At 48.2% G+C, this 26,307-nt stretch overlaps 1 protein-coding gene across 4 annotated transcripts in view; it reads left to right on the top strand.

The window, feature by feature from the left end:
• The window catches only part of ARHGEF10L (Rho guanine nucleotide exchange factor 10 like), a 111,767-nt gene that overhangs the window by 30,274 nt on the left and 55,186 nt on the right, over nucleotides 1-26,307 (top strand). For all 4 annotated transcript variants that reach the window (XM_044282518.1, XM_044282516.1, XM_044282520.1 and 1 more), the window contains exons 2-4: nucleotides 6,258-6,314; nucleotides 7,082-7,276; nucleotides 17,671-17,698. In XM_044282518.1, coding sequence (XP_044138453.1) covers nucleotides 6,275-6,314; nucleotides 7,082-7,276; nucleotides 17,671-17,698 — 263 coding nt within the window. In that variant the 5' untranslated portion in view covers nucleotides 6,258-6,274. The remainder of the gene's footprint in view (nucleotides 1-6,257; nucleotides 6,315-7,081; nucleotides 7,277-17,670; nucleotides 17,699-26,307) is intronic.

The raw sequence follows: 26,307 nt of genomic DNA, 5'->3' as shown, positions 1-26,307 counted from the left end.
CTCGTAGCAAGAGGACAGAGTCACCTCGGAACGGTCTAGTCTCGTGAGTTCCTCATTCACCTCGATATCCCCCAGGGTCTCAGCTATAGGAGAGGCATTCTCTTGGGAGGGCACAGGCATCACCCCAGGAGGGGGTTCCACCTGCCCCCTCTCCATTTGACGCCTCTCCCTCCGTCTCTGCTGGGACGGGCTTTCTTTTCTCTTCATCGACCCCACTGCCCTGTCTCCTTCGCCAGCACTCGCCTCGGCAGTGGGGGCCTCCCGGCTCGCCTCTGCGCGTGCACGAGCCACGTTGGCGACAGAGCGAGGGCAACGACTGAACGGGTGCCCTAGCTCACCACACAGGTTGCATCTAATCTGCCCACAAGATGCAGCTAGATGGCCTTCACCCCCGCACAACGCGCACCTCTGCACTCGGCAGCTGGCGCTAAGTGCGAAGGGCTGCCGCACTTGTAACACAGCTTAGGCTGCCCCCTGTAGAACACCATGATCCTATCCCGACCAAGGAAAGCAGATGACGGTATGTGGGAAACCGACCCCCCTGAATGTTTCAACTTAATCTGAAACGTCCAGGCACCCGACCAGATGCCAAACTCATCCAGGTTCTTGCTAGGAAGACCCTGGACGTCCCCGTACCTGCTCAACCAGGTCAAGATGTCAACACAAGAAAGTGACTCATTACGGGTCAGAACGGTCACTTTCTTGACCTCATTCTGGCGGGTTATCGCTTGCACAAAAAACCCCTGCCAGTCCGGCTGGTCTTTTCCCAGTTCATACCCAGACCAGAAAAGTTCAAGACCCTCTGGCCGGGCAAAACTGACATCAAACTCCCGGGTGCCATACGGATGTATCAGGGCAAAGATGTCACATGCCCTGATGCCCATCTGAAAGAGAAGCTCCGCCACCCTCTTCCTGGTAGGGCACGCTTCATTGCCTCTCCATTTCAGACAGACAACATTCCGTCTGGCTGACCCAGGGCCGGTTGTGGGTGAGGACCAGGTGGTCTCGCCCCCGCCTTGCTCTCGGAAGGCACGCAGGCCATGCCTGTCTATCCAGAAGGATAGATCCACCTGCTGCCCCCCTACTGTAATGGAATTCTCCCCTCTCCTAAGAGCCTCTAGAAGTTGCCGCTGCAAGTTACCGTCACCAGACATTGGTAATGGGGAGGACAATGGGGGCCGCCCCTCCCCCCCCCCCGCGCCGGCAACCACACCAGCATAACTTCTGCCAGGCGTAACCGACGCAGGAGGGGCAGCCGGACCGGGCCCGCCCCCACCCCCCCCAGACCTATCTACAGCAGGTGTCACTCCAGACCCCTTTGAAGGGGCTACATGAGGCGCACCGGCCACTTGTACAGTGGTCGGCCGACCTCCAACATTCACCCCTCCATCAGGGCCCGGGGCAACACCACTAACATAAACCGTATTCACACAAGTGACCACTTCTTCAGTGGCCACTACCGCACTCTCCCCTCCCCCCACACACACTGCTGGGCCAGTGGTCACTTTATTTGTTTTGTCCATCTTTTCCTTGCCGGACACATTGTTAACAGTCTTTCCTGTTTTTTCAGGCCGGCGGGCTGTAGAACCACTGGTCCCAGCCACGCCGGCCTTATCCACTTGACGGACAGCACAGGAGGGAGGGGCGGTGCGCACCACACTCGCACCAGGACCGCCCCCTCCCTCTCTGCCTACACACACGCTGCTCTGAGCCCCTTTGTGGATATCCGAAGCCCCACCCCCTCCACCCCTGACCACTCCCACTGCGCCTCCACTCCCCGCCGCCACGACAATACCAGCGGAAGGGACCGAAGCAGAGCAGACCGGGGCAGAGGAGACTGGAACCCCGGCAAGGACTTGGGCACACAACTTGGGAGGGGCGGAGGCAGCCACCTCGCACCCTCCCCCTGCAACTCCGGATCGGGACACCGCTGTACCCGCGGCCGCACCCCCTCCACCCACAGCCACCCCTACCACCCCCGTACCCCCGTCCCCCGCCGCCATGGCAAAACCGGCAGGGGGGACTACAGGGCGCACGGGAGCGGCGAAGCAGACCGGGGCAGAGGAGGCAGACCCCAGGACAGGGATCCCGGCAACAACCTCTGCAAGGGGGGCAGTGGCAGCCACACCGCCCCGCCGCACCTCCACCTGGCACTTGTCCAGTGCCCCAGCAGAGGTGGGCGGAGCCACCCGACCACCAACCATGCCCCCCTCGCCACTCGCCCCGGGAGCCTTCCTGTCTGGCCCCTCCTGCTTCTCCTCACCGCCCCTGTTACCGCAAACAGGGACGGCGTCCTGCGCCATCTTTGCCACGTCTGTCTCCCCACTCCTACGCACCGGTCCCACAGCAGAGACCGGGCCAGGGAGGATGGTGGGGTTCGTGCCCTGAGCTGGCTTTGCAGCTGGCCCCGGGCACGCAGGGTGGGTCACATAGACATACCTCACCTCTGGCTTTAATGTCTTTGTTTTCCTTTTCTTTCCCATTGGCTCATCCTCCGGTAATTCTTTACCAAAACAAATGTCGGCACAAATTTTGGGGGACTCCAGGTGGCGTATCTCGGCCATAAGCTGCCCCCCAACTCCGCTGCTCTCACTGAAGTCTATTTCTTCATCGGAACTAGTGGGGGGCAGGCACACCTGCTCTGCGGTGATGCCAGTTTCCGCAGGTTGCCCCCCCATGTCCGACTCTTCCTCCTCACCAGAGGAGTCATCTTCCTGCTGTTTCTGGTTTCCAGCCATTTCATTGAACCTTTGATCGTTCAGGAGCTTTTCCTTAAAGGGGCCACTGTTTTCCAGAATGGCCCCCATTCTTTCCTGCAGCTCTTTAACAATCTCTTTCAAGCTTTTTATTTTCCTTGATATTTCCGGCCAGTTTTTTCTGGCCGCTTTGTCCACCTTCCCCCTCTCAAGCCTTAGTTGCTCCCTCACCTTCTTGAGGGTCCTATTCGCCTCCTCGAACTCCCGGAGGTAGGCCGCGATCCGGGAGCTGTAAACGGCGATTAGTTCCCGGGGCTTCATGTTGCCCCAGTCAGCCTCAACCGGAACCGGCTCATCCCCAGGAGCACTCCGCGTACCTCTTGGAGGGCTACTGTCCGCCCTCCTGGAACCGCCGGCGATGGACACGGCTTCACCTCCGGGGGCTGCAGGGGCCGCTGCACCACGACTCCTGCTGGATCTTCTGACCCCCGGGGCGGAAGATGGAACTGAGGCCGGTAGCTCACCTCCCCTACCTCCCGCCGGCCTACCCCGGGAAGCAGGATCCTGGGTCTTGAGTCGCTTCATAGCCCAGAACCCTACCAGCTCCCTGGGGAGAGAGAGGCAGGGCCTGGGCTGGGATAGATGGAACAATCCCTGGTAGCTTGTCAGCAATTAGCAGGAGCTCCTCCACACACAACCACACCCGACCACTGGCTCCTGCACACTGAGGATTACACCCAGTATACAGGACAGGAGAAGTGGTACTGTGCAGTGTCCATATATACAGGATAAGAGCAGATACTGAGGATTTGACCCAGTATACAGGACAGGAGAAGTGGTACTGTGCAGTGTCCATATATACAGGATAAGAGCAGATACTGAGGATTTGACCCAGTATACAGGACAGGAGAAGTGGTACTGTGCAGTGTCCATATACACAGGATAAGAGCAGATACTGAGGATTATACCCGGTACACAGGACAGGAGAAGTGGTACTGTGCAGTGTCCATATATACAGGATAAGAGCAGATACTAAGGATTACACCCAGTATACAGGAGAAGTGGTACTGTGCAGTGTCCATATATACAGGATAAGAGCAGATACTAAGGATTACACCCAGTATACAGGACAGGAGAAGTGGTACTGCGCAGTGTCCATATATACAGGATAAGAGCAGATTCTAAGGATTACACCCAGTATACAGGAGAAGTGGTACTGTGCAGTGTCCATATATACAGGATAAGAGCAGATACTAAGGATTACACCCAGTATACAGGACAGGAGAAGTGGTACTGTGCAGTGTCCATATATACAGGATAAGAGCAGATACTGAGGATTTGACCCAGTATACAGGACAGGAGAAGTGGTACTGTGCAGTGTCCATATACACAGGATAAGAGCAGATACTGAGGATTATACCCTGTATACAGGACAGGAGAAGTGGTACTGTGCAGTGTCCATATATACAGGATAAGAGCAGATACTAAGGATTACACCCAGTATACAGGAGAAGTTGTACTGTGCAGTGTCCATACATACAGAATAAGAGCAGATACTGAGGCTTACACCCAGTATACAGGACAGGAGAAGTGGTACTGTGCAGTGTCCATATACAGTTGCAAGAAAAAGTATGTGAACCCTTTGGAATTATATGGATTTCTGCACAAATTGGTCATACAATGTGATCTGATCTTCATCTAAGTCACAACAATAGACAATCCCAGTCTGCTTAAACTAATAACACACAAAGAATTAAATGTTACCATGTTTTTTATTGAACAAACCATGTAAACATTCACAGTGCAGGTGGAAAAAGTATGTGAACCCCTAAACTAATGACATCTCCAAGAGCTAATTGGAGTGAGGTGTCAGCCAACTGGAGTCCAATCAATGAGATGAGATGGAGGTGTTGGTTGCAGCTGCCCTATAAAAAACACACACCAGTTCTGGGTTTGCTTTTCACAAGAAGCATTGCCTGATGTGAATGATGCCTCGGACAAAAGAGCTCTCAGAAGACCTACGATTAAGAATTGTTGACTTGCATAAAGCTGGAAAGGGTTATTAAAGTATCTCCAAAAGCCTTGCTGTTCATCAGTCCACGGTAAGACAAATTGTCTATAAATGGAGAAAGTTCAGCACTGCTGCTACTCTCCCCAGGAGTGGCCGTCCTGTAAAGATGACTGCAAGAGCACAGCGCAGACTGCTCAATGAGATGAAGAAGAATCCTAGAGTGTCAGCTAAAGACTTACAAAAGTCTCTGGCATATGCTAACATCCCTGTTAGCGAATCTACGATACGTAAAACACTAAACAAGAATGGGTTTCATGGGAGGATACCACAGAGGAAGCCACTGCTGTCCAAAAAATCATTGCTGCACATTTACAGTTTGCACAAGAGCACCTGGATGTTCCACAGCAGTACTGGCAAAATATTCTGTGGACAGATGAAACCAAAGTTGAGTTGTTTGGAAGAAACATACAACACTATGTGTGGAGAAAAAGAGGCACAGCACACCAACATCAAAACCTCATCCCAACTGTGAAGTATGGTGGGGGGGGGCATCATGGTTTGGGGCTGCTTTGCTGCGTCAGGGCCTGGACGGATTGCTATCATCGAAGGAAAAATGAATTCCCAACTTTATCATGGCATTTTGCAGGAGAACTTAAGGCCATCTGTCCACCAGCTGAATCTCAACAGAAGATGGGTGTTGCAACAGGACAACGACCCAAAGCATAGAAGTAAATCAACAACAGAATGGCTTAAACAGAAGAAAGTGCACCTTCTGGAGTGGCCTAGTCAGAGTCCTGACCTCAACCCGATTGAGATGCTGTGGCATGACCTCAAGAAAGCGATTCACACCAGACATCCCAAGAATATTGCTGAACTGAAACATTTCTGTAAAGAGGAATGGTCAAGAATTACTCCTGACCGTTGTGCACGTCTGATCTGCAACTACAGGAAACGTTTGGTTGAAGTTATTGCTGCCAAAGGAGGTTCAACCAGTTATTAAATCCAAGGGTTCACATACTTTTTCCACCTGCACTGTGAATGTTTACATGGTGATGTTCAATAAAAACATGGTAACATTTAATTCTTTGTGTGTTATTAGGTTAAGCAGACTGTGATTGTCTATTGTTGGGACTTAGATGAAGATCAGATCACATTTTATGACCAATTTGTGCAGAAATCCATATCATTCCAAAGGGTTCACATACTTTTTCTTTCAACTGTATACAGGATAAGAGCAGGTTGAGGAATTTGATGTACATTGTCCTTATATTCAGTTACTGAGAATGACAGGATGGCTCTGGTTACAAGGTGACAGACGGTTGGTGCACAGGGAGGGGGCGGACGGGTAGGTAGTGCCGCTGTGCAGGGTGAGGTGTGTACATTGTGTTCAGCTTCTTATTTGTGGATGTTATATTGGTGATTATTATTGTTTCATGAACAGTTGTAATTTGGTTACAGCAGATGCGGGGCAGGTACCTGGGGTGTGGACATCTGGGAGGTCCGGCTATGTGAGTCAGGGGGCAAGTGCTTAGTCTGTCCCTGTATTTCAGGTCCAAGCACAGGAAAAATGGATTCTGCAGAGAGCCGGTTTCACTTCCAATCATTAGGTACAGTACCTGCGCACCCCCCTCCCCGGCATTAATACCCTGTGTGCTGCTCCCTAACATCAAGCACAGCTACCTGCAACCCACAGGGGTGTGACCTCCTGAACCCCCCATGTGTGATGTGTAATAACTGTGGCCCCCAGTGTGTGATGTGTAATAACTGTGGCCCCCAGTGTGTGATGTGTAATAACTGTGGCCCCCAGTGTGTGATGTGTAATAACTGTGGCCCCCAGTGTGTGATGTGTAATAACTTTGGCCCCCAGTGTGTACTGTGTAATAACTGTGGCCCCCAGTGTGTGATGTGTAATAACTGTGAACCCCCAGTGTGTGATGTGTAATAACTGTGGCCCCCAGTGTGTGATGTGTAATAACTGTGACCCCCAGTGTGTGATGTGTAATAACTCTGGCCCCCAGTGTGTGATGTGTAATAACTCTGGCCCCCAGTGTGTGATGTGTAATAACTGTGAACCCCCAGTGTGTGATGTGTAATAACTGTGGCCCCCAGTGTGTGATGTGTAATAACTGTGAACCCCCAGTGTGTGATGTGTAATAACTGTGGCCCCCAGTGTGTGATGTGTAATAACTGTGGCCCCCAGTGTGTGATGTGTAATATCTGTGACCCCCAGTGTGTGATGTGTAATAACTGTGACCCCCAGTGTGTGATGTGTAATAACTGTGGCCCCCAGTGTGTGATGTGTAATAACTACATAGATATTATTACATGCATGTGATCAGTAATGTGACATGTATATAACCTACTGTTTTGTCAGATAATGTCCCCCTGGAGAGTACTGGCAGCAGCCCCAAGGAGGAAGATGCTGATGATGAGGGGGAGTTCTTTGATTTTGACAGTGATGGGGAATGTGAGGACCCTGACTCTTGCAAAGGGTTAAATTCCAGGCATTCATTATCTACTAGTCTCTCTGATACTGGTCCTGCTCAGGAGAACGCCACTCCCAGCACAGGTAACTACCACTCTCATCCTCCCTCACACCAGTGATACAGGTAGTGTCACTGTAATTGTAATGTGACGTTAACTGGGTGCATGAAACATTACTGCAGCATGTGTGATTTACTGTGTGTCACCTGAGCTGGCACAACCCAGCGGGCTCCAGACTGGCACCAAAACATCTATAATTGTAGATCTGCATGTGCTGCACCCAACAGTCATACAGAGTCATGTAGAGGATAGTAAAGGGCCTTCAAAGCCATGTTAAGGATAGTAAAGACCCCCCGAGCCACATAGAGGATAGTGAAGGACCCCTAGAGCCATGAAGATGATGGCAAAGGACTCCCAGAGCCATCAAGAGGATAGTAAAGGACCCCTAGAGCCATTTAGAGGACAGTAAAGACCCTCAGAGCCATGCAGAGGATAGTAAAGACCCCCAGGGCCAAATAGAGTATAGTAAAGACCACCTCCAGAGCCATCCAGAGAATAGCAAAGACCCCAGAGCCATTCAGAGGATAGTAAAGCCCCCCAGGGCCATGGAAAAAGGGTAAAGGATCCCCACGGCCATGCAGAGGATAGTAAAGACCCCCAAACCCATACAAAGCCATGCAGAGTATAGTAAAGTACCCTCAGAGCCATGTAAAGGATAGTAAAGGGCCTTCAAAGCCATGTTGAGGATAGTAAAGGATCGCAAAGCTATGGAGAATATAATAAAGTACCCTCAGAGCCATGTAGAGGATAGTAAAGTAGTAATAATAATGGCTGGCTCACAGTAATTTGCACACAATTCCACCATTTATTATATATCACAATACATTAAAAACTATCTCTACATTTATATTATCTAAAAAACACAATTCATATCGTCTATTTCATGATCGAGGTCCCTTTGAATGCGGAGCTCACGCATGTATCAAAAAATAAAAATATAGAAATAAAAACACGGTTTCCTTATTTGTTTCTTCCCTCTGGACGTGCGGTTAGTAATATTATCTGTTATACTGCTTGCATGTGCAGCGCCAGTTCTCAATGAGCTCATTCCTTATGCACATATATTAGCAGCATATTGATATTATTGATCCACAGCATTCGCTGTATATGTTCCTCACGCTCTTGTTACAGTCGACGCTGCTTTACCTCCAACCCGCCTCGGATCATGGCTTGATTGTATCACTCCTTGCTGGGCGTCTTCCCACGCATGCGTGTTGGACTTGCCGGGACGCCAAGCAATTAGCTGAAGTTGCGCTATGCCAAAATTCTTTATGAATGACAATCCACACTGTCCGTTCAGAAACCTGCCACCAGACGCGTTTCAGAACTAGTAGTTCCTTCCGCAGTGGTGAAAAGGCAATGAATGGCCGTTGGAACCTAACAGCCGAGTTATAAACCATTCTGGGTCAATTTCAAATTCCGGACCGGATCATGATGGGAACAACCTGGTTCATAGGTGTCAATACCTATTATACCTTTAACTACCGCATTCGTTTATATTAATAATATTAGTAGATGTTATCCTATCTTTTATACCATAAATGCCAGGTGTCAATGCACACTATTTGACTACCACGAATATTCATAGGTGTCAATACACATTATACAATAGACGACTGCATTATATATTTGTGTCAATACACCTTATGCAATATTGATAGATGTTACTCTATCTTTTGTATAACCATTGATACCACATGGTTCATAGATGTCAATACACACTGTGCGTTTAATTACCGCATTAAATGACATTGATAATACAGTCCTGATCAAAAGTTTAAGACCACTTGAGAAATGGCAAAAATATCCTATTTAGCATGGCTGGGTCTTAACAAGGTTCCAAGTAGAGCTTCAACATGCAACAAGAAGAAATGGGAGTGAGACAAAACATTTTTTTGAGCATTTAATTTAATGAAAACAACGAATAAACTGAAACAGGCTGTTTTTCAGCTGATCAAAAGTTTAGGACCACACCTCCCCCAAAAAACTAAACCCCCCCCAAAACAGAAATCCAACTTCCAAACATGAACTCAGTAATGAGTAGCTCCGCCGTTATTGTTTCGGCATGCTTGATGCAAGCGTTTCCATGAGGTGAGAGGGAACATTTCTCCAAGTGGTGAAGACGGCCGCACGAAGGCCATCTAATGTCTGGAACTGTTGTCCATTTTTGTAAACTTCCCTTGCCATCCATCCCCAAAGGTTCTCAATTGGATTTAGATCGGGGGAACACGCAGGATGGGCCAAAAGAGTGATGTTATTCTCCTGGAAGAAGTCCCTTGTCCTGCGGGCATTGTGTACTGTAGCGTTGTCCTGTTGAATAACCGAGTCGTTACCACACAGACGAGGGCCCTCAGTCATGAGGAAGGCTCTCTGCAACATCTGGACATAGCCAGCGGCCGTTTGACGCCCCTGCACTTCCTTAAGCTCCATTGTTCCACTGAAGGAAAAAGCACCCCAGACCATTATGGCGCCCCCTCCACTGTGGCGCGTAGAAAACATCTCAGGTGGGATCTGCTTGTCATGCCAGTAACGTTGGAAACCATCAAGGTTAAAAAAAATTCTCATCAGAGAATAAAACTTTCTTCCACCTTTGAATGCCCCTTGTTTGGTGCTCTCTTGCAAAGTCCAAACGAGCAGCTCAATGGAGTTCAAGGAGACGAGGTCTTTGAAGACGTTTTTTGTTTTTGAAGCCCTTCAGTCTCAGATGCCGTCTGATGGTTATGGGGCTGCAGTCAGCACCAGTAAGGGCCTTAATTTGGGTCGAGGATCGTCCAGTGTCTTGACGGACAGCCAATTGGATCCTCCGGCTCAGTGCTGGTGACATTTTTTTAGGTCTTCAACTTGACTTTTTTGTTCCATAACCCTCAGGATCATTTAAGAAATTCCAAATGAGTTTCTTACTGCGTCCCACCTCAGCAGCGATGGCGCGCTGTGAGAGACCCTGCTTATGAAGTTCAACAACCCGACCACGTTCAAAAAGGGAGAGTTTTTTTGCCTTTGCCATCACAACGTGTGACTACCTGACAGAAAATGACAATGAATCCACATCTTTGCACAGATTTGGCCTTTTAAAGGCATGTGGTCCTAAAATTTGGATCAGCTGAAAAACAGCCTGTTTCAGTTTAATCGTTATTTTCAATGAATTGAATGCTCAAAAAATGTTTTGTCTCACTCCCATTTCTTCTTGTTGCATGTTGAATCTCTACTTGGAACCTTGTTAAGACCCAGCCATGCTAAATAGGATTTTTTTGCCATTTCTCAAGTGGTCTTAAACTTTTGATCAGGACTGTATTATCAATGTCATTTAATGCGGTAATTAAACGCACAGTGTGTATTGACATCTATGAACCATGTGGTATCGATGGTTATACAAAAGATAGAGTAACATCTATCAATATTGTATAAGGTGTATTGACACAAACATATAATGCAGTCGTCTATTGTATAATGTGTATTGACACCTATGAATATTCGTGGTAGTCAAATAGTGTGCATTGACACCTGGCATTTATGGTATAAAAGATAGGATAACATCTACTAATATTATTAATATAAACGAATGCGGTAGTTAAAGGTATAATAGGTATTGACACCTATGAACCAGGTTGTTCCCATCATGATCTGGTCCAGAATTTGAAATTGACCCAGAATGGTTTATAACTCGGCTGTTAGGTTCGGGCGGCCGTTCATTGTCTTTTCACCACTGAGGTAGGAACTACTAGTTCCAAAACGCGTCTGGTGGCGGTTTCTGAATGAACAGTGTGGAATGTCATTCATAAAGAATTTTGGCATAGCGCAACTTCAGCTAATTGCTTGGCGTTCCGGCAAGTCCAACACGCATGCGTGGGAAGACGCCCAGCAAGGAGTGATACAATCAAGCCACGATCCGAGGCAGGTTGGAGGTAAAGCAGCGTCGACTGTAACAAGAGCGTGAGGAACATATACAGCGAATGTCGTGGATCAATAATAATATGCTGCTAATATATGTGCATAAGGAATGAGCTCATTGAGAACTGGCGCTGCACATGCAAGCAGTATAACAGATAATATTACTAACCGCACGTCCAGAGGGAAGAAACAAATAAGGAAACCGTGTTTTTATTTCTATTTTTTATTTTTTGATACATGCGTGAGCTCCGCATTCAAAGGGACCTCGATCATGAAATAGATGATATGAATTGTGTTTTTTAGATAATATAAATGTAGAGATAGTTTTTAATGTATTGTGATATATAATAAATGGTGGAATTGTGCGCAAATTACTGTGAGCCAGCCATTATTATTACTATTATCTTGGTTACAGCAATTCTGAGGGGAGGTCAGTGGGCTGGGCCCCAGGGTAACTGGTGAGCTTCCTCTACCGTATTGGTAACTTTGCAATATAGTAAAGTACCCGAGGATAGTAAAGGACCCCGGAGCCATGTAGAGGATAGTAAAGGACCCCGGAGCCATGTAGAGGATTGCAAAGGACCCTAGAGCCATGTAGAGGATAGTAAAGGACCCCGAAGCCATGTAGAGGATAGTAAAGGACCTTCAAAGCCATGTAGAGGATAGTAAAGGACCTTCAAAGCCATGTAGAGGATAGTAAAGGACCCCGGAGCCATGTAGAGGATAGTAAAGGACCCCGGAGCCATGTAGAGGATAGTAAAGGACCCCAGAGCCATGTAGAGGATAGTAAAGGACCCCGGAGCCATGTAGAAGATAGTAAAGGACCCCAGAGCCATGTAGAGGATAGTAAAGGACCCCAGAGCCATGTAGAGGATAGTAAAGCACCCGGAGCCATGTAGAGGATAGTAAAGGACCCCGGAGCCATGTAGAGGATAGTAAAGGGCCCGGAGCCATGTAGAGGATAGTAAAGGACCCCGGAGCCAGGGAGAATATAGTAAAGGACCCTGGATCCATGTAGATAGTAAAGGACCCTGGAGCCATGTAGAGGATAGTAAAGGACCCTAGAGCCATGTAGAGGATAGTAAAAGACCTTCAGAGCCATGTAGAGGATAGTAAAGGACCCCGGAGCCATGTAGAGGATAGTAAAGGACCCCGGAGCCATGTAGAGGATAGTAAAGGATCCCGGGGCCATGTAGAGGATAGTAAAGCACCCGGAGCCATGTAAAGGATAGTAAAGGACCCCGGAGCCATGTAGAGGATAGTAAAGGGCCCGGAGCCATGTAGAGGATAGTAAAGGACCCCGGAGCCAGGGAGAATATAGTAAAGGACCCTGGAGCCATGTAGAGGATAGTAAAGGACCTTCAAAGCCATGTAGAGGATAGTAAAGGACCTTCAAAGCCATGTAGAGGATAGTAAAGGACCTTCAAAGCCATGTAGAGGATAGTAAAGGACCCCGGAGCCATGTAGAAGATAGTAAAGGACCCCAGAGCCATGTAGAGGATAGTAAAGGACCCCGGAGCCATGTAGAAGATAGTAAAGGACCCCAGAGCCATGTAGAGGATAGTAAAGGACCCCGGAGCCATGTAGAGGATAGTAAAGCACCCGGAGCCATGTAGAGGATAGTAAAGGACCCCGGAGCCATGTAGAGGATAGTAAAGGGCCCGGAGCCATGTAGAGGATAGTAAAGGACCCCGGAGCCATGTAGAGGATAGTAAAGGACCCCGGAGCCAGGGAGAATATAGTAAAGGACCCTGGATCCATGTAGATAGTAAAGGACCCTGGAGCCATGTAGAGGATAGTAAAGGACCCTAGAGCCATGTAGAGGATAGTAAAAGACCTTCAGAGCCATGTAGAGGATAGTAAAGGACCCCGGAGCCATGTAGAGGATAGTAAAGGACCCCGGAGCCATGTAGAGGATAGTAAAGGACCCCGGAGCCATGTAGAGGATAGTAAAGGATCCCGGAGCCATGCAGAGGATAGTAAAGCACCCGGAGCCATGTAAAGGATAGTAAAGGACCCCGGAGCCATGTAGAGGATAGTAAAGGGCCTGGAGCCATGTAAAGGATAGTAAAGGACCCCGGAGCCAGGGAGAATATAGTAAAGGACCCTGGAGCCATGTAGAGGATAGTAAAGGACCTTCAAAGCCATGTAGAGGATAGTAAAGGACCTTCAAAGCCATGTAGAGGATAGTAAAGGACCCCGGAGCCATGTAGAGGATAGTAAAGGACCCCGGAGCCATGTAGAAGATAGTAAAGGACCCCAGAGCCATGTAGAGGATAGTAAAGGACCCCGGAGCCATGTAGAGGATAGTAAAGCACCCGGAGCCATGTAGAGGATAGTAAAGGACCCCGGAGCCATGTAGAGGATAGTAAAGGGCCCGGAGCCATGTAGAGGATAGTAAAGGACCCCGGAGCCAGGGAGAATATAGTAAAGGACCCTGGATCCATGTAGATAGTAAAGGACCCTGGAGCCATGTAGAGGATAGTAAAGGACCCTAGAGCCATGTAGAGGATAGTAAAGGACCCTGGAGCCATGTAGAGGATAGTAAAGGACCCTAGAGCCATGTAGAGGATAGTAAAAGACCTTCAGAGCCATGTAGAGGATAGTAAAGGACCCCGGAGCCATGTAGAGGATAGTAAAGGACCCCGGAGCCATGTAGAGGATAGTAAAGGACCCCGGAGCCATGTAGAGGATAGTAAAGCACCCGGAGCCATGTAAAGGATAGTAAAGGACCCCGGAGCCATGTAGAGGATAGTAAAGGGCCCGGAGCCATGTAGAGGATAGTAAAGGACCCCGGAGCCAGGGAGAATATAGTAAAGGACCCTGGAGCCATGTAGAGGATAGTAAAGGGCCCCGGAGCCATGTAGAGGATAGTAAAGGACCCTAGAGCCATGTAGAGGATAGTAAAGGACCTTCAGAGCCATGTAGAGGATAGTAAAGGACCCCGGAGCCATGTAGAGGATAGTAAAGGACCCCGGAGCCATGTAGAAGATAGTAAAGGACCCCGGAGCCATGTAGAGGATAGTAAAGGACCCCAGAGCCATGTAGAGGATAGTAAAGGACCCTGGAGCCATGTAGAGGATAGTAAAGGACCCTAGAGCCATGTAGAGGATAGTAAAGGACCCCGGAGCCATGTAGAGGATAGTAAAGCACCCGGAGCCATGTAGAGGATAGTAAAGGACCCCGGAGCCATGTAGAGGATAGTAAAGGGCCCGGAGCCATGTAGAGGATAGTAAAGGACCCCGGAGCCAGGGAGAATATAGTAAAGGACCCTGGATCCATGTAGATAGTAAAGGACCCTGGAGCCATGTAGAGGATAGTAAAGGACCCTAGAGCCATGTAGAGGATAGTAAAGGGCCCGGAGCCATGTAGAGGATAGTAAAGGACCCCGGAGCCAGGGAGAATATAGTAAAGGACCCTGGAGCCATGTAGAGGATAGTAAAGGGCCCCGGAGCCATGTAGAGGATAGTAAAGGACCCCAGAGCCAGGGAGAATATAGTAAAGTACCCTCAGAGCCATGTAGAGGATAGTAAAGGACCCCGGAGCCATGTAGAGTATAGTAAAGGACCCCGGAGCCATGTAGAGGATAGTAAAGGACCCTAGAGCCATGTAGAGGATAGTAAAGGACCTTCAGAGCCATGTAGAGGATAGTAAAGGACCCCGGAGCCATGTAGAGGATAGTAAAGGACCCCGGAGCCATGTAGAAGATAGTAAAGGACCCCGGAGCCATGTAGAGGATAGTAAAGGACCCCAGAGCCATGTAGAGGATAGTAAAGGACCCTGGAGCCATGTAGAGGATAGTAAAGGACCCTAGAGCCATGTAGAGGATAGTAAAGGACCCCGGAACCATGTAGAGGATAGTAAAGCACCCGGAGCCATGTAGAGGATAGTAAAGGACCCCGGAGCCATGTAGAGGATAGTAAAGGGCCCGGAGCCATGTAGAGGATAGTAAAGGACCCCGGAGCCAGGGAGAATATAGTAAAGGACCCTGGATCCATGTAGATAGTAAAGGACCCTGGAGCCATGTAGAGGATAGTAAAGGACCCTAGAGCCATGTAGAGGATAGTAAAAGACCTTCAGAGCCATGTAGAGGATAGTAAAGGACCCCGGAGCCATGTAGAGGATAGTAAAGGACCCCGGAGCCATGTAGAGGATAGTAAAGGACCCCGGAGCCATGTAGAGGATAGTAAAGCACCCGGAGCCATGTAAAGGATAGTAAAGGACCCCGGAGCCATGTAGAGGATAGTAAAGGGCCCGGAGTCATGTAGAGGATAGTAAAGGACCCCGGAGCCAGGGAGAATATAGTAAAGGACCCTGGAGCCATGTAGAGGATAGTAAAGGGCCCCGGAGCCATGTAGAGGATAGTAAAGGACCCCGGAGCCAGGGAGAATATAGTAAAGTACCCTCAGAGCCATGTAGAGGATAGTAAAGGACCCCGGAGCCATGTAGAGGATAGTAAAGGACCCCGGAGCCATGTAGAGGATAGTAAAGGACCCTAGAGCCATGTAGAGGATAGTAAAGGACCTTCAGAGCCATGTAGAGGATAGTAAAGGACCCCGGAGCCATGTAGAGGATAGTAAAGGACCCCGGAGCCATGTAGAAGATAGTAAAGGACCCCGGAGCCATGTAGAGGATAGTAAAGGACCCCAGAGCCATGTAGAGGATAGTAAAGCACCCGGAGCCATGTAGAGGATAGTAAAGGACCCCGGAGCCATGTAGAGGATAGTAAAGGGCCCCGGAGCCATGTAGAGGATAGTAAAGGGCCCCGGAGCCATGTAGAGGATAGTAAAGGACCCCGGAGCCAGGGAGAATATAGTAAAGGACCCTGGAGCCATGTAGAGGATAGTAAAGGACCCCGGAGCCAGGGAGAATATAGTAAATTACCCTCAGAGCCATGCAGAGGATAGTAAAGGACCCCGGAGCCATGTAGAGGATAGTAAAGGACCCCAGAGCCATGTAGAGGATAGTAAACAACCCCGGAGCCATGTTGAGGATAGTAAAGGACCCTGGAGCCATGTAGAGGATAGTAAAGGACCCCGGGAGCCATGGAAAATATAGTAAAGTACTCTCAAAGCCATGTAGAGGATAGTAAAGGACCTTCAGAGCCATGTAGAGGATAGTAAACAACCCCGGAGCCATGTAGAGGATAGTAAAGGACCCCAGAGCCATGTAGAGGATAGTAAAGGACCCCGGAGCCATGTAGAGGATAGTAAAGGACACCGGAGCCATGTAGAGGATAGTAAAGGGCCCCGGAGCCATGTAGAGGATAGTAAAGGACCCCGGAGCCAGGGAAAATATAGTAAAGGACCCTGGAGCCATGTAGAGGATAGTAAAGGACCCCGGAGCCAGGGAGAATATAGTAAATTACCCTCAGAGCCATGCAGAGGATAGTAAAGGACCCCGGAGCCATGTAGAGGATAGTAAAGGACCCCAGAGCCATGTAGAGGATAGTAAACAACCCCGGAGCCATGTAGAGAATAGTTAAGGACCCTGGAGCCATGTAGAGGATAGTAAAGGACCCCGGGAGCCATGGAAAATATAGTAAAGTACTCTCAAAGCCATGTAGAGGATAGTAAAGGACCTTCAGAGCCATGTAGAGGATAGTAAACAACCCCAGAGCCATGCAGAGGATAGTAAAGGACCCCGGAGCCATGGAGAATATAGTAAAGTACCCTCAGAGGCATGTAGAGGATAGTAAAGTACCCTCAGAGGCATGTAGAGGATAGTAATGGTCCCCTACATCATGTGGAAGAAAGTAGCAACCTCCCAGAGCTGTGTAGAGGAAACTAAATACCATCTGGAGCCACATAGAGGAAAGTAATGTCCCCTACATCCATGTGGAAGAAAGTAAAGCCCCCCTTTCCCCTTCCAAAGCCATATGAAGAGAAATAAAGAACTGCAATGTCAGGGGGAATTTGACATATGAGGAGCAGAAAAGAGCAATGAGGAAATCCAGTAAAACTCTAAGAATAATCTCTAACCATCTGATAATCTGGCCACTAAAAAGGAGAGGTGCGCATTGATTATCGGTTTATGTGCTTTTTACTTTTCGGTCTCTGGGCAGAAACTCTTTGCAGAAGGGGCAGATGAACCCACTACTCCTCCTGCAGTGAACTCCTGCCAGACCGTTCACCAGGCAGCGCGGCCTCCGATACAGGACAGGCCTTATATTATGCCGGGAAATATTACTGTATATTACTATTGAGAAGGAAATCAATGATCTCATGGTCATGTGACCCTCTGGGAGTGACCAGAGCCGTCCTATAGACAATGGTGGCATTGATAACAGCGACGAACGGAGCCCCTGCTGCTGTGTGTGACATAATGACCTCCGCTCAGCAGTGCGGGGGCCCCTCCCTGGACCTCCATATACTCTACTATAATACTGAGCTGTGATGTCACTCATGATGTCATCGTCTGCCCGATAGAAAGCTAATCCCAGGGCAGGTTCATGATGATGGGGAGTAGATGGTGGAGATTTCTGGTCGTAAATAAATTGTAGGATTCACTATTTTTTTTCTTTTTTTGCAGAACCAACTGCTCCGGCGCGACCATCAAAGTAAGTAAAGAACTCGGAGCTGTCCTGTCCCTGCATGCTGGACATGTATAGAGTGATAGCAACCCTATTCACATACAGATACCTTGCAGTTCTGCATCTCTGGCCTCCTTAAAATGTTCACCCCTTAACCCACTTCCTCCAAAATCAGGGGCTCCGTGTGAAAAGATCTAGTCTGGTCTCACTGTGCACAAAACCATTACCAGCGCGTGGGTGGGGTGCCCATAGACCTCGTCTGACCGATAGCTATTCTTCCCGACAACCTCATACACATGCATGCTGGTTGTCAACATGGAGAAAGCCAGAGGCAAAAACAAAGGGTCAGACGGAAAAAAAAATCACTCCGTTTGCTCGCTCCTCTGTCGGGACTTGGATTGTCGGCCAGGCCCGCGGAGAGTGGCAGGTTCAGCCGATAATACACTAAGGCAACATGACCGTGAGGTGGGACCCACCCGCACCTGTCAGACAATGGGGGGCATATCCTAGCGTATGAGATGATACAACTCCTTTAAGGAGATTTAGCACCCTGCCTAAGGCCTCATGCACACGACCGTTGTTGTGTTCCGTTCCGCAAAACGGGGTTCCGTTTCCGTGTGTCTTCCTTTATTTTTGGAGGATCACCAGACATGAAGGAAAGTAAAAAAAAGTCTAAGTCAAGTTTGACATGCAAATGATAGGAAAAAAACGGACGCGGATGACAATCTTGTGTGCCTCCGTGTTTTTTCACTGACCCATTGACTTGAATGGGTCCGCGAACCGTTTTCCGTGAAAAAAATAGGACGGGTTATATTTTTTTGATGGACTGGAATCACGGATCACGGACGCGGATGACAAACGGTGCATTAGCCGAGTTTTCAACGGACCCATTGAAAGTCAATGGGTCCGCAGAAAGTCACGGAATGAAACAACGGTCGTGTGCATGAGACCTAAGGCCTCATGCACACGACCGTTGTGTGCATCCGTGTCCGTTGTTCCGTTTTCCGTGATTTTCTGCGGACCCATTGACTTTCAATGGGTCAGTTGAAAACTCGGAAAATGCACCGTTTGTCATCCGCGTCCGTGATCCGTGTTTCCTGTCTGTCAAAAAAATACGACCAGTCCTATTTTTTTGACGGATAACGGTTCGCGGACCCATTCAAGTCAATGGGTCTGTGAAAAAACACGGAGGCACACAAGATTGTCATCCGCGTCCGTGATCTGTGTCCGTTTTTTTCCTACCATTTTCAAGGCAAACTTGACTTAGATTATTTTTTCCAAAAATCAAGGAAGACACAGAAGAAAAAACGGACACGGATCACGGAACAACAGAACCCCGTTTTGCGGACCGTGAAAAAATACTGTCGTGTGCATGAGGCCTAAGGCTACATGTTTTTCTCTGTGTCCGTTTCATTTTTTTTGCGGATCGGATGGTTTCCCATTCATTTCTATGGATCCGTTGAAAATGCATTGGACTCATCCATTTCTTGTCCGTGTTTCACGTCTGCCCAAAAAATATGGCATGTCCTATTCTTGTCCGCAATAAACGTTTTGCGGACCCATAGAAGTCAATGGGTCCTTAAAAAATGCGGATGACCAACGGAAGCCATCCGTATGTCATTCGCATCTTTTTTTTTTTTTTTGCGGATGGTTGCTGGGAAACCTGTATATATAAAATTTCAAGAATTACAGCCTTCAGGTTTTTTTTGCAGACCGCAAAAAAAAACTGAAGACACGGAAACACAACCTACAAAATTTGAGGGCAAACGGAACGGATGTGGATGTAAAAAAAAACAGGAACACGGATCCACTATTTCCGCGGATCCGCGTGTGCATGTAGCCTAAACCACTTTTACTCAGCCAGCCAGAATCGTACTCTGTACCGACGAGGCGAAAGCCCCCCGAAACAGCTGTCTACGGATGGATATCTGGCTTGGCTATTTTCCCTTGTCAAATCCAAAGGCTTGTTGGAAAATCAGATTTTGACTTCCACAAGATGGCGCTAGCGAGATGGTTGCCTCTTTGCATGTTGTTTTCCCATGGAGCATTGCCAATAAGTCTCCATACACTTCCTGCACACCCCACCTAAACCCCCTCCATTGCAAAGGGTAAAATCCATGGTCTAAATTGACATGCTGCAGATTTCAAATCCGCACCGGATATGTAGCATGTGGATGGCATTTCACGAATTTGCTTTTGGTGTGGCAATCTGTATGCAAACGGATACCATTTGTAGACGGATCTGGATGCGGATCTGTCTTACAAATCCATTGAAATACCGGATCTGTCTCTCCAGTTGTCATCCAAAAAAAAACGGATCCTGTATTTATCTTTTTCACATTTTTAAAGTTCGGCGCATGCGCAGACCGCAAAACCGAATCCATTTTTCCGGAACACTTGGGGCCTTAATGCATTTTAATGGAAAATAATGCCGGATCCAGCATGCCGGCAAGTGTTCCGGAATTTTGGATGGAGAAAATACCGCAGCATGCTGCGGTATTTTCTCCGTCCAAAAACCGTACAGTGACTAAACTAAAGACATCCTGATGCGTACTGAACGGATTGCTCTCCATTCACAATGCATTGGGATAAAACTGATCAGTTATTTTCCGGTATTGAGCCCCTAGGACGGAACTCAATACCGGAAAAGTTTAACGCAAGTGCGAAAGTACCCTTAGACTGTCATTTTTTGGCGGTCCTTTTAGTTCATTTTGCATCGTTGTTGCTGCCGGAAGATGCAACTAATTTATAAATAAGAGCTCATGCACACGGACATATTTTTTTCCATATCCGTTCCGATTTTTTTAAGCGGCCCGTATGCGGAACCATTCACTTCAATGGGACTGAAAAAAAAAAAACGGAAATGACTGCATGTGCATTCTGTTTCCATATGTCCATTCAGCTAAAAAAAAATAGAACATGTCCTATTATTGTCCGCATTACGGACAAGTATAGTACTGTTCTATTAGGGGCCGGCTGTTCCGTTCCGCAAAATACGGAATGCGCATGGCCAGTATCTGTGTTTTGCGGATACACAATTTACATACTGCAAAACATCCAATGGTCGTGTGCATGAGCTCTTAGGCGCATCTTTGGTAGTCTTTGCTCCTTGCTGGCGTCGTTTTACGCTTTTTACGCCTTTTTCTTTTTGGTACATTTACCGGGGCCAGGACTCCCTCGACACTGCTATTTGTTTAGCACGGTGCAAAAACCCCCATGCAGCAAAATATTGTCGCATGGGCATTCAAAAAGTTGCAAAAAGGGGGTTGTGCAACAGTATAACACTAACAACTGGCAAAAAAATATTCATACATGAGCCCCAAGTTGTCACCATTGACGCCTGTGGGAGCCGCAGTCTACGGGATTTCAAGGGGTATTCCAATTCAGTGGATAAAGAATGAACAGGGCGCAAGACCATCCCTCAATTCACTCAAAGGACCCTGGTGATCTGCGGTGGTCCCAGCAGTCCGGCCCCCAACTATCAGATACTTATCACCTATCCCGTGGTATCCTGCGGGATGTACTTGTACAGTTCACATTTATGACGCGGTCAGTCCGTTATTTGAGGCCACCATCTAATGGGGCCCGAGAGTAAGGTTAGAGCGATGTCCTGGGAGCTGGACGCTGAAAATTAAGAAAACAAAGATATTTCAGAATGAGATATTTTTGGACAGGATCTCGGGGGAGTCTGTGATCAGGCTGAGCGCTGCGTGCACTAATCCCGGAAACATCCCACTGTGCATTCTGCTCTTATAAGGAATTATCCGGAACGTCGGAGACGGAGGAATTATGACTGGAGGAACTTCCGGATTATCAGTGGTCCAATACACACAGCTCAGAATGTATCAGAGGTCCAATATGGACGATTATCTCTCTGTTGGAGGGCTCACAGGTGTAATAATCTGCAGAATACATCACAGAGGTCAGTGGTGTAATCAGGCCCGGCGTTAGGGGGGCACAAACGGGGCAATTGCCCAGGGCCCCCATCCCTAAATGGGGCCCCCTGCTGAGCTGCCCAGACAGATGTGGAAGAGAGCTGGTGGCCGCCCCTGAGGAGAGCCCAGACAGCACAGCAAGGAGCGCTGGTCCCTGGTCTCCGGCTCCACAGCCGTCAGGCAGGCCTGGCCCCGCCCCCTTCCTCTCTCTCACTGGAGGCCCTGCACTGTGACTGTAAGGACCTCCTATGCTCCGGAGGTGGTGAGGTCAGAATGTTGCCCTCTAGTGACCGGAAGTATGTGCTGCCCCTCTGTAAAGGACAAGGGCTGCTTGTTGGCAGACATAACCTGATAGGTGCAGGAGGGGAGGCAGCCTGCAGAGAATATACAGTGATCTCATTTCTATCTTCTATCTATCTATCTATCTATCTATCTATCTATCTATCTATCTCCTATCTATCTATCTATCTATCTATCTATTACCGTATCTATCTATCTCCTATCTATCTATCTATCTATCTATCTATCCCCTATCTATATATCTATCTATCTATCTCATATCTATCTATCTATCTATCTATCTATCTATCTATCTATCTATCCCATATCTATCTATCTATCTATCCCATATCTATCTATCTATCTATCCCATATCTATCTATCTATCTATCTATCTATCTATCTATCTATCTATCTATCTATCTATCAAATCAAATCAGCTTTATTGGCAGGACTAAATAAATTTTAGCATTGCCAAAGCAAGTGGTAAATAATTGGGTAGGGTTGGGGGTGGGGACAGGTCCAGGGTGGGGGTATAGGAGTCCATAGTATATCAGGCTCCTCTCAGTCCATGGCAGGCAGTAATATATTGTGCTGCTATGGCCGCTGTGTTCTCCTCTTCCCCCAGCAGTATGGGGAGTCTCTCTTCCTCCTCCATGGAGGTGAAGTCTGGGCAGAGATCAGACAGTCTCCTGAAGTGAGTCTCTCTCACTGCTGAGTATTTGGGGCACCGCAGCAGGAAATGAGCCTCATCCTCCACGGCCTCCTGGTCGCACTGCTGGCACAGTCTGCTCTCCCTGGGCATGTACCTCTGTCGATGACGCCCGGATTCAATGAGCAGGCTGTGGGTGCTCAGTCTGTACCGGCTCAGGATCTGTCTGTCTTTTGGATTGGGGAGTTTCTCCAGATATGGGGCCAGTTTGTACTCCCTCTGCAGGCTCTTGTATACTGTCAGCTTCTGGGATGTTCTTATGTCGTTCCTCCAGACGCTAATATACTCCTCTTTGTACTTGTGTATCGTCCTCTGGATTCCGCCCTTTGTCAGGCTATATTGGTTGGTGGCTTGGGCAGGCTGGGTTTGGGTGACTTGTTGCGGGGTGCTTTGCTTTTCTGGGGCTTCTTGGTGTAGCAAGGCTTTGTGATGGTAGGAGCTGGGACTGCTGCTATGTAGATGGGTGCTGAATGATAGCGCCCTCTTCTGTACAGCAAAGTAGAGTGGGAATCTGCCCAGTTCTGCTCGACAGGCGCTGTTTGAGGTGCTCCTGTGGACCTGGAGAAAGTGTTTGCAGAGTTCTAGGTGGAATAGTTCTGTTGGCCCAGAGTCCCACTTTGCCCGGTCTGGGTATGTGTCTGGGCCCCAGACTTCGCTGCCATACAGGAGGATTGGGGCGATGATGGTGTCAAGGATTTTAAGCCAGACGGTCACTGGTGCTTTAAGGTGATACAGACGCATTCTGATGGCGTAGAAGGTTTTGCTCGCCTTGTCTTTCAGTATTTCCATGGCTTTCTTAAAACTCCCTGATTGGCTGATTTCTAGGCCCAGGTAGGTGTAGCTGTCGGTTTCTGAAATTGGACAGTGGTTTAGCAGGAAGGGAGGACGCCCGGCTGCTTTTCGATTTCTTTTCTGGATAATTTTTATCTATCTATCTATCTATCTTTCCCATATCTATCTATCTATCTATCAAAAATTATGGAAGAAAGGCAGCATACAGTGAAACAAGTGGATTCCTTTATTCAGCCAACACTCAATGCCATTGAGCGTTTGGGTAAATAAAGAAATCCACTTTTTTTTTCATTTTTCTTGCAGTTTTAAAGTTTTTTTTTCCCATATTTCTTTCTATTCGTTATTTACTTTTTACTTTGAATGCAGAGAACACATTGTCTCCATGCCCCTGCTGTCTCTATATACAGAGCACTGGTAACAGGGACTATTTTCAGGTGTTTTCTGATTATCTAAGGCTACTTTCACACCTGCGCTTTCCCTTTCCGCTAATGAGTTCCGTCATAGGATCTCAATAGCGGAAGAAAACCCTTCAGTTTTGTCCCCATTCATTGTTAATGGGGAAAAAACTGAACTGAACAGAATGGAGCGCTCCAAAATGCATTCCGTTTGGTTGCGCTCCCATCACGGACAGAATAACGAGCGTTTTTCTGTCCACCATGTGGTTCGGAGCAAGACAGATCCATCATGACTCACAATGTAAGTCAATGGGGACGGATCCGTTTTCTCTGACACAATAGAAAACTGATCCATCCCCTATTGAGTTTGAATGGAGTTAATGACGGATCCGTTAATAACAGATGCAGACGGTTGTATTATCAGTAACGGAAGCGTTTTTGCTGATCCATGACGGGTGAAAGTAGCCTAAGAGAGTTAAGCAAGTCTCCTGGCAAACTTGCTAAGTTAAGCACACTTAGGGCTCATGCACACAAACGTGGCCAGCCGTTCCAATGCAGGGCCACCATCCGTGTGGTTGCTGCAGATGGAAACAGATCTATTTAACTTAAATGGGTCCGTGATCCATCCACACCGCAAAAAAATAGAACATGTTCTATGCGGAGGCACGGAGAGTAACCCCACGAAAGGACTCCTCCGTTCCACACTGTGCCTTTTGGATTGCGGACCCATTCATATGAATGGATCCGTATCCGCGATGGGGGAGGGGGCACACGGTCGGTGCCCACAAGGCCTCTTGCACACGACTGTATGGCTTTTTCAGTATTTTGCTGTCCGCAAAAAATGGATCCGCAAAAAATACGGATGTCTCTAGAGAGGTGAGTGGTGTAATAATCTGCAGAATATATCACCATGTATCTGTCAGGAGGTAGAGAGGACAGAGCAATGTTCTGCAGATCTATAGAGAGGTGAGTGGTGTAATAATCTGCAGAATATATCACTATGTATCTGTCAGGAGATAGAGAGGACAGAGCGATGTTCTGCAGGTCTCTAGAGAGGTGAGTCGTGTAATAATCTGCAGAATATATCACTATGTATCTGTCAGGAGGTAGAGAGGACAGAGCGATGTTCTGCAGGTCTCTAGAGAGGTGAGTGGTGTAATGATCTGCAGAATATATCACTATGTATCTGTCAGGAGGTAGAGAGGACAGAGCAATGTTCTGCAGGTCTCTAGGGAGGTGAGTGGTGTAATAATCTGCAGAATATCTCACTACGTATTTGTCAGGAGTTAGAGGGGACAGAGCAATATTCTGCAGGTCTCTAGAGAGGCCAGTGGTGTAATAATCTGCAGAATATATCACTATGTATCTGTCAGGAGGTAGAGAGGACAGAGCAATGTTCTGCAGGTCTCTAGAGAGGCCAGTGGTGTAATAATCTGCAGGATATCTCACTATGTATCTGTCAGGAGTTAAAGGGGACAGAGCCCCAGTGGCGCCCCCTGCACCATTGCCCTCGCTGGTTGTCCGTGTACTGGGAAGTATCTATGAGGAACGTTCCGTTATTGTGACAGCTTCTCTCGGGCTGGGATCTCCCTCCTTTTCCGCCCGCAGTGGACGGTTCCTTATTCATCTCATTTACATTTCCTAGAAAACAAGCCATTCATGCAAGGATGAGAAGTCCCAGCATGAGGCAGGTAAAGTATGCTGGCATTTCTAGTTCTCCATGGGTCTGTGTCTTGTGCTAAAGCAGCCAGAAGGAAATGTTTTGCCCGTCCCCCACTCCCAGCCCACCTTCCCTCCAGGACTCCCTGGCTGTTCTTGAACCTGATGGACAAGATGACCCGCAACGCTGAGGTGCTCAGTAATAGCACTGATATTCTGCATCCATCAACCCATCACAGCTGAGGGTTTGCTACAATTGTATCCAGTCTAGACAATCCACCTGGGCAGCACTCTACAGTCTTGACAGTCTGATACAATGTATCAGTCTGCTCTAGAACGGATACATTGTAACTCACTGTCAGCTGTGAGCAGCATCAGGTCAGGACAGAACCTCAGCCTTTGGATTTCAAGGGGGTTGTCTCATCTGAGACATGGGTGGCACATCTCTTGGACATATCCCCAATGTCTTATAGGTGTGGGTCCCACCTCTTGGACCAGCACCTATCTCCAGAACGGGACCTCCAAAGTGAGCAGAAAGCAGCTGCGTATGTGCCGCCACCCTCCATTCATTGCTATGGGTCTGCCGAAAATAGGCGAGGGCTGACAACCCCATAGAAGTGAATGGAGCGGTGGCTATGATGCGCGGTGGCCATGATGCGCGGTACGCTCTCCATTAATTTTTATGGGACTTCTGAAAATAGTCACGTGCCCTCGCTTGACTAATTACAAAGCTCCTTTAGAAATGAATGGAGAGCACGCTGCACATGCGTGGTGCCCTGTCCTTTACTTTTGGGGGGGGGGGGAGGGCACATTCTGGACCCCGCACTTCTTTGACATAGCAATATACCACCAATGTCTATGATG

The sequence above is a fragment of the Bufo gargarizans genome, chromosome 2, assembly GCF_014858855.1.
Source record: "Bufo gargarizans isolate SCDJY-AF-19 chromosome 2, ASM1485885v1, whole genome shotgun sequence".
Taxonomy (NCBI): domain Eukaryota; kingdom Metazoa; phylum Chordata; class Amphibia; order Anura; family Bufonidae; genus Bufo; species Bufo gargarizans.
This window is presented reverse-complemented; position numbering and strand designations above follow the sequence as displayed.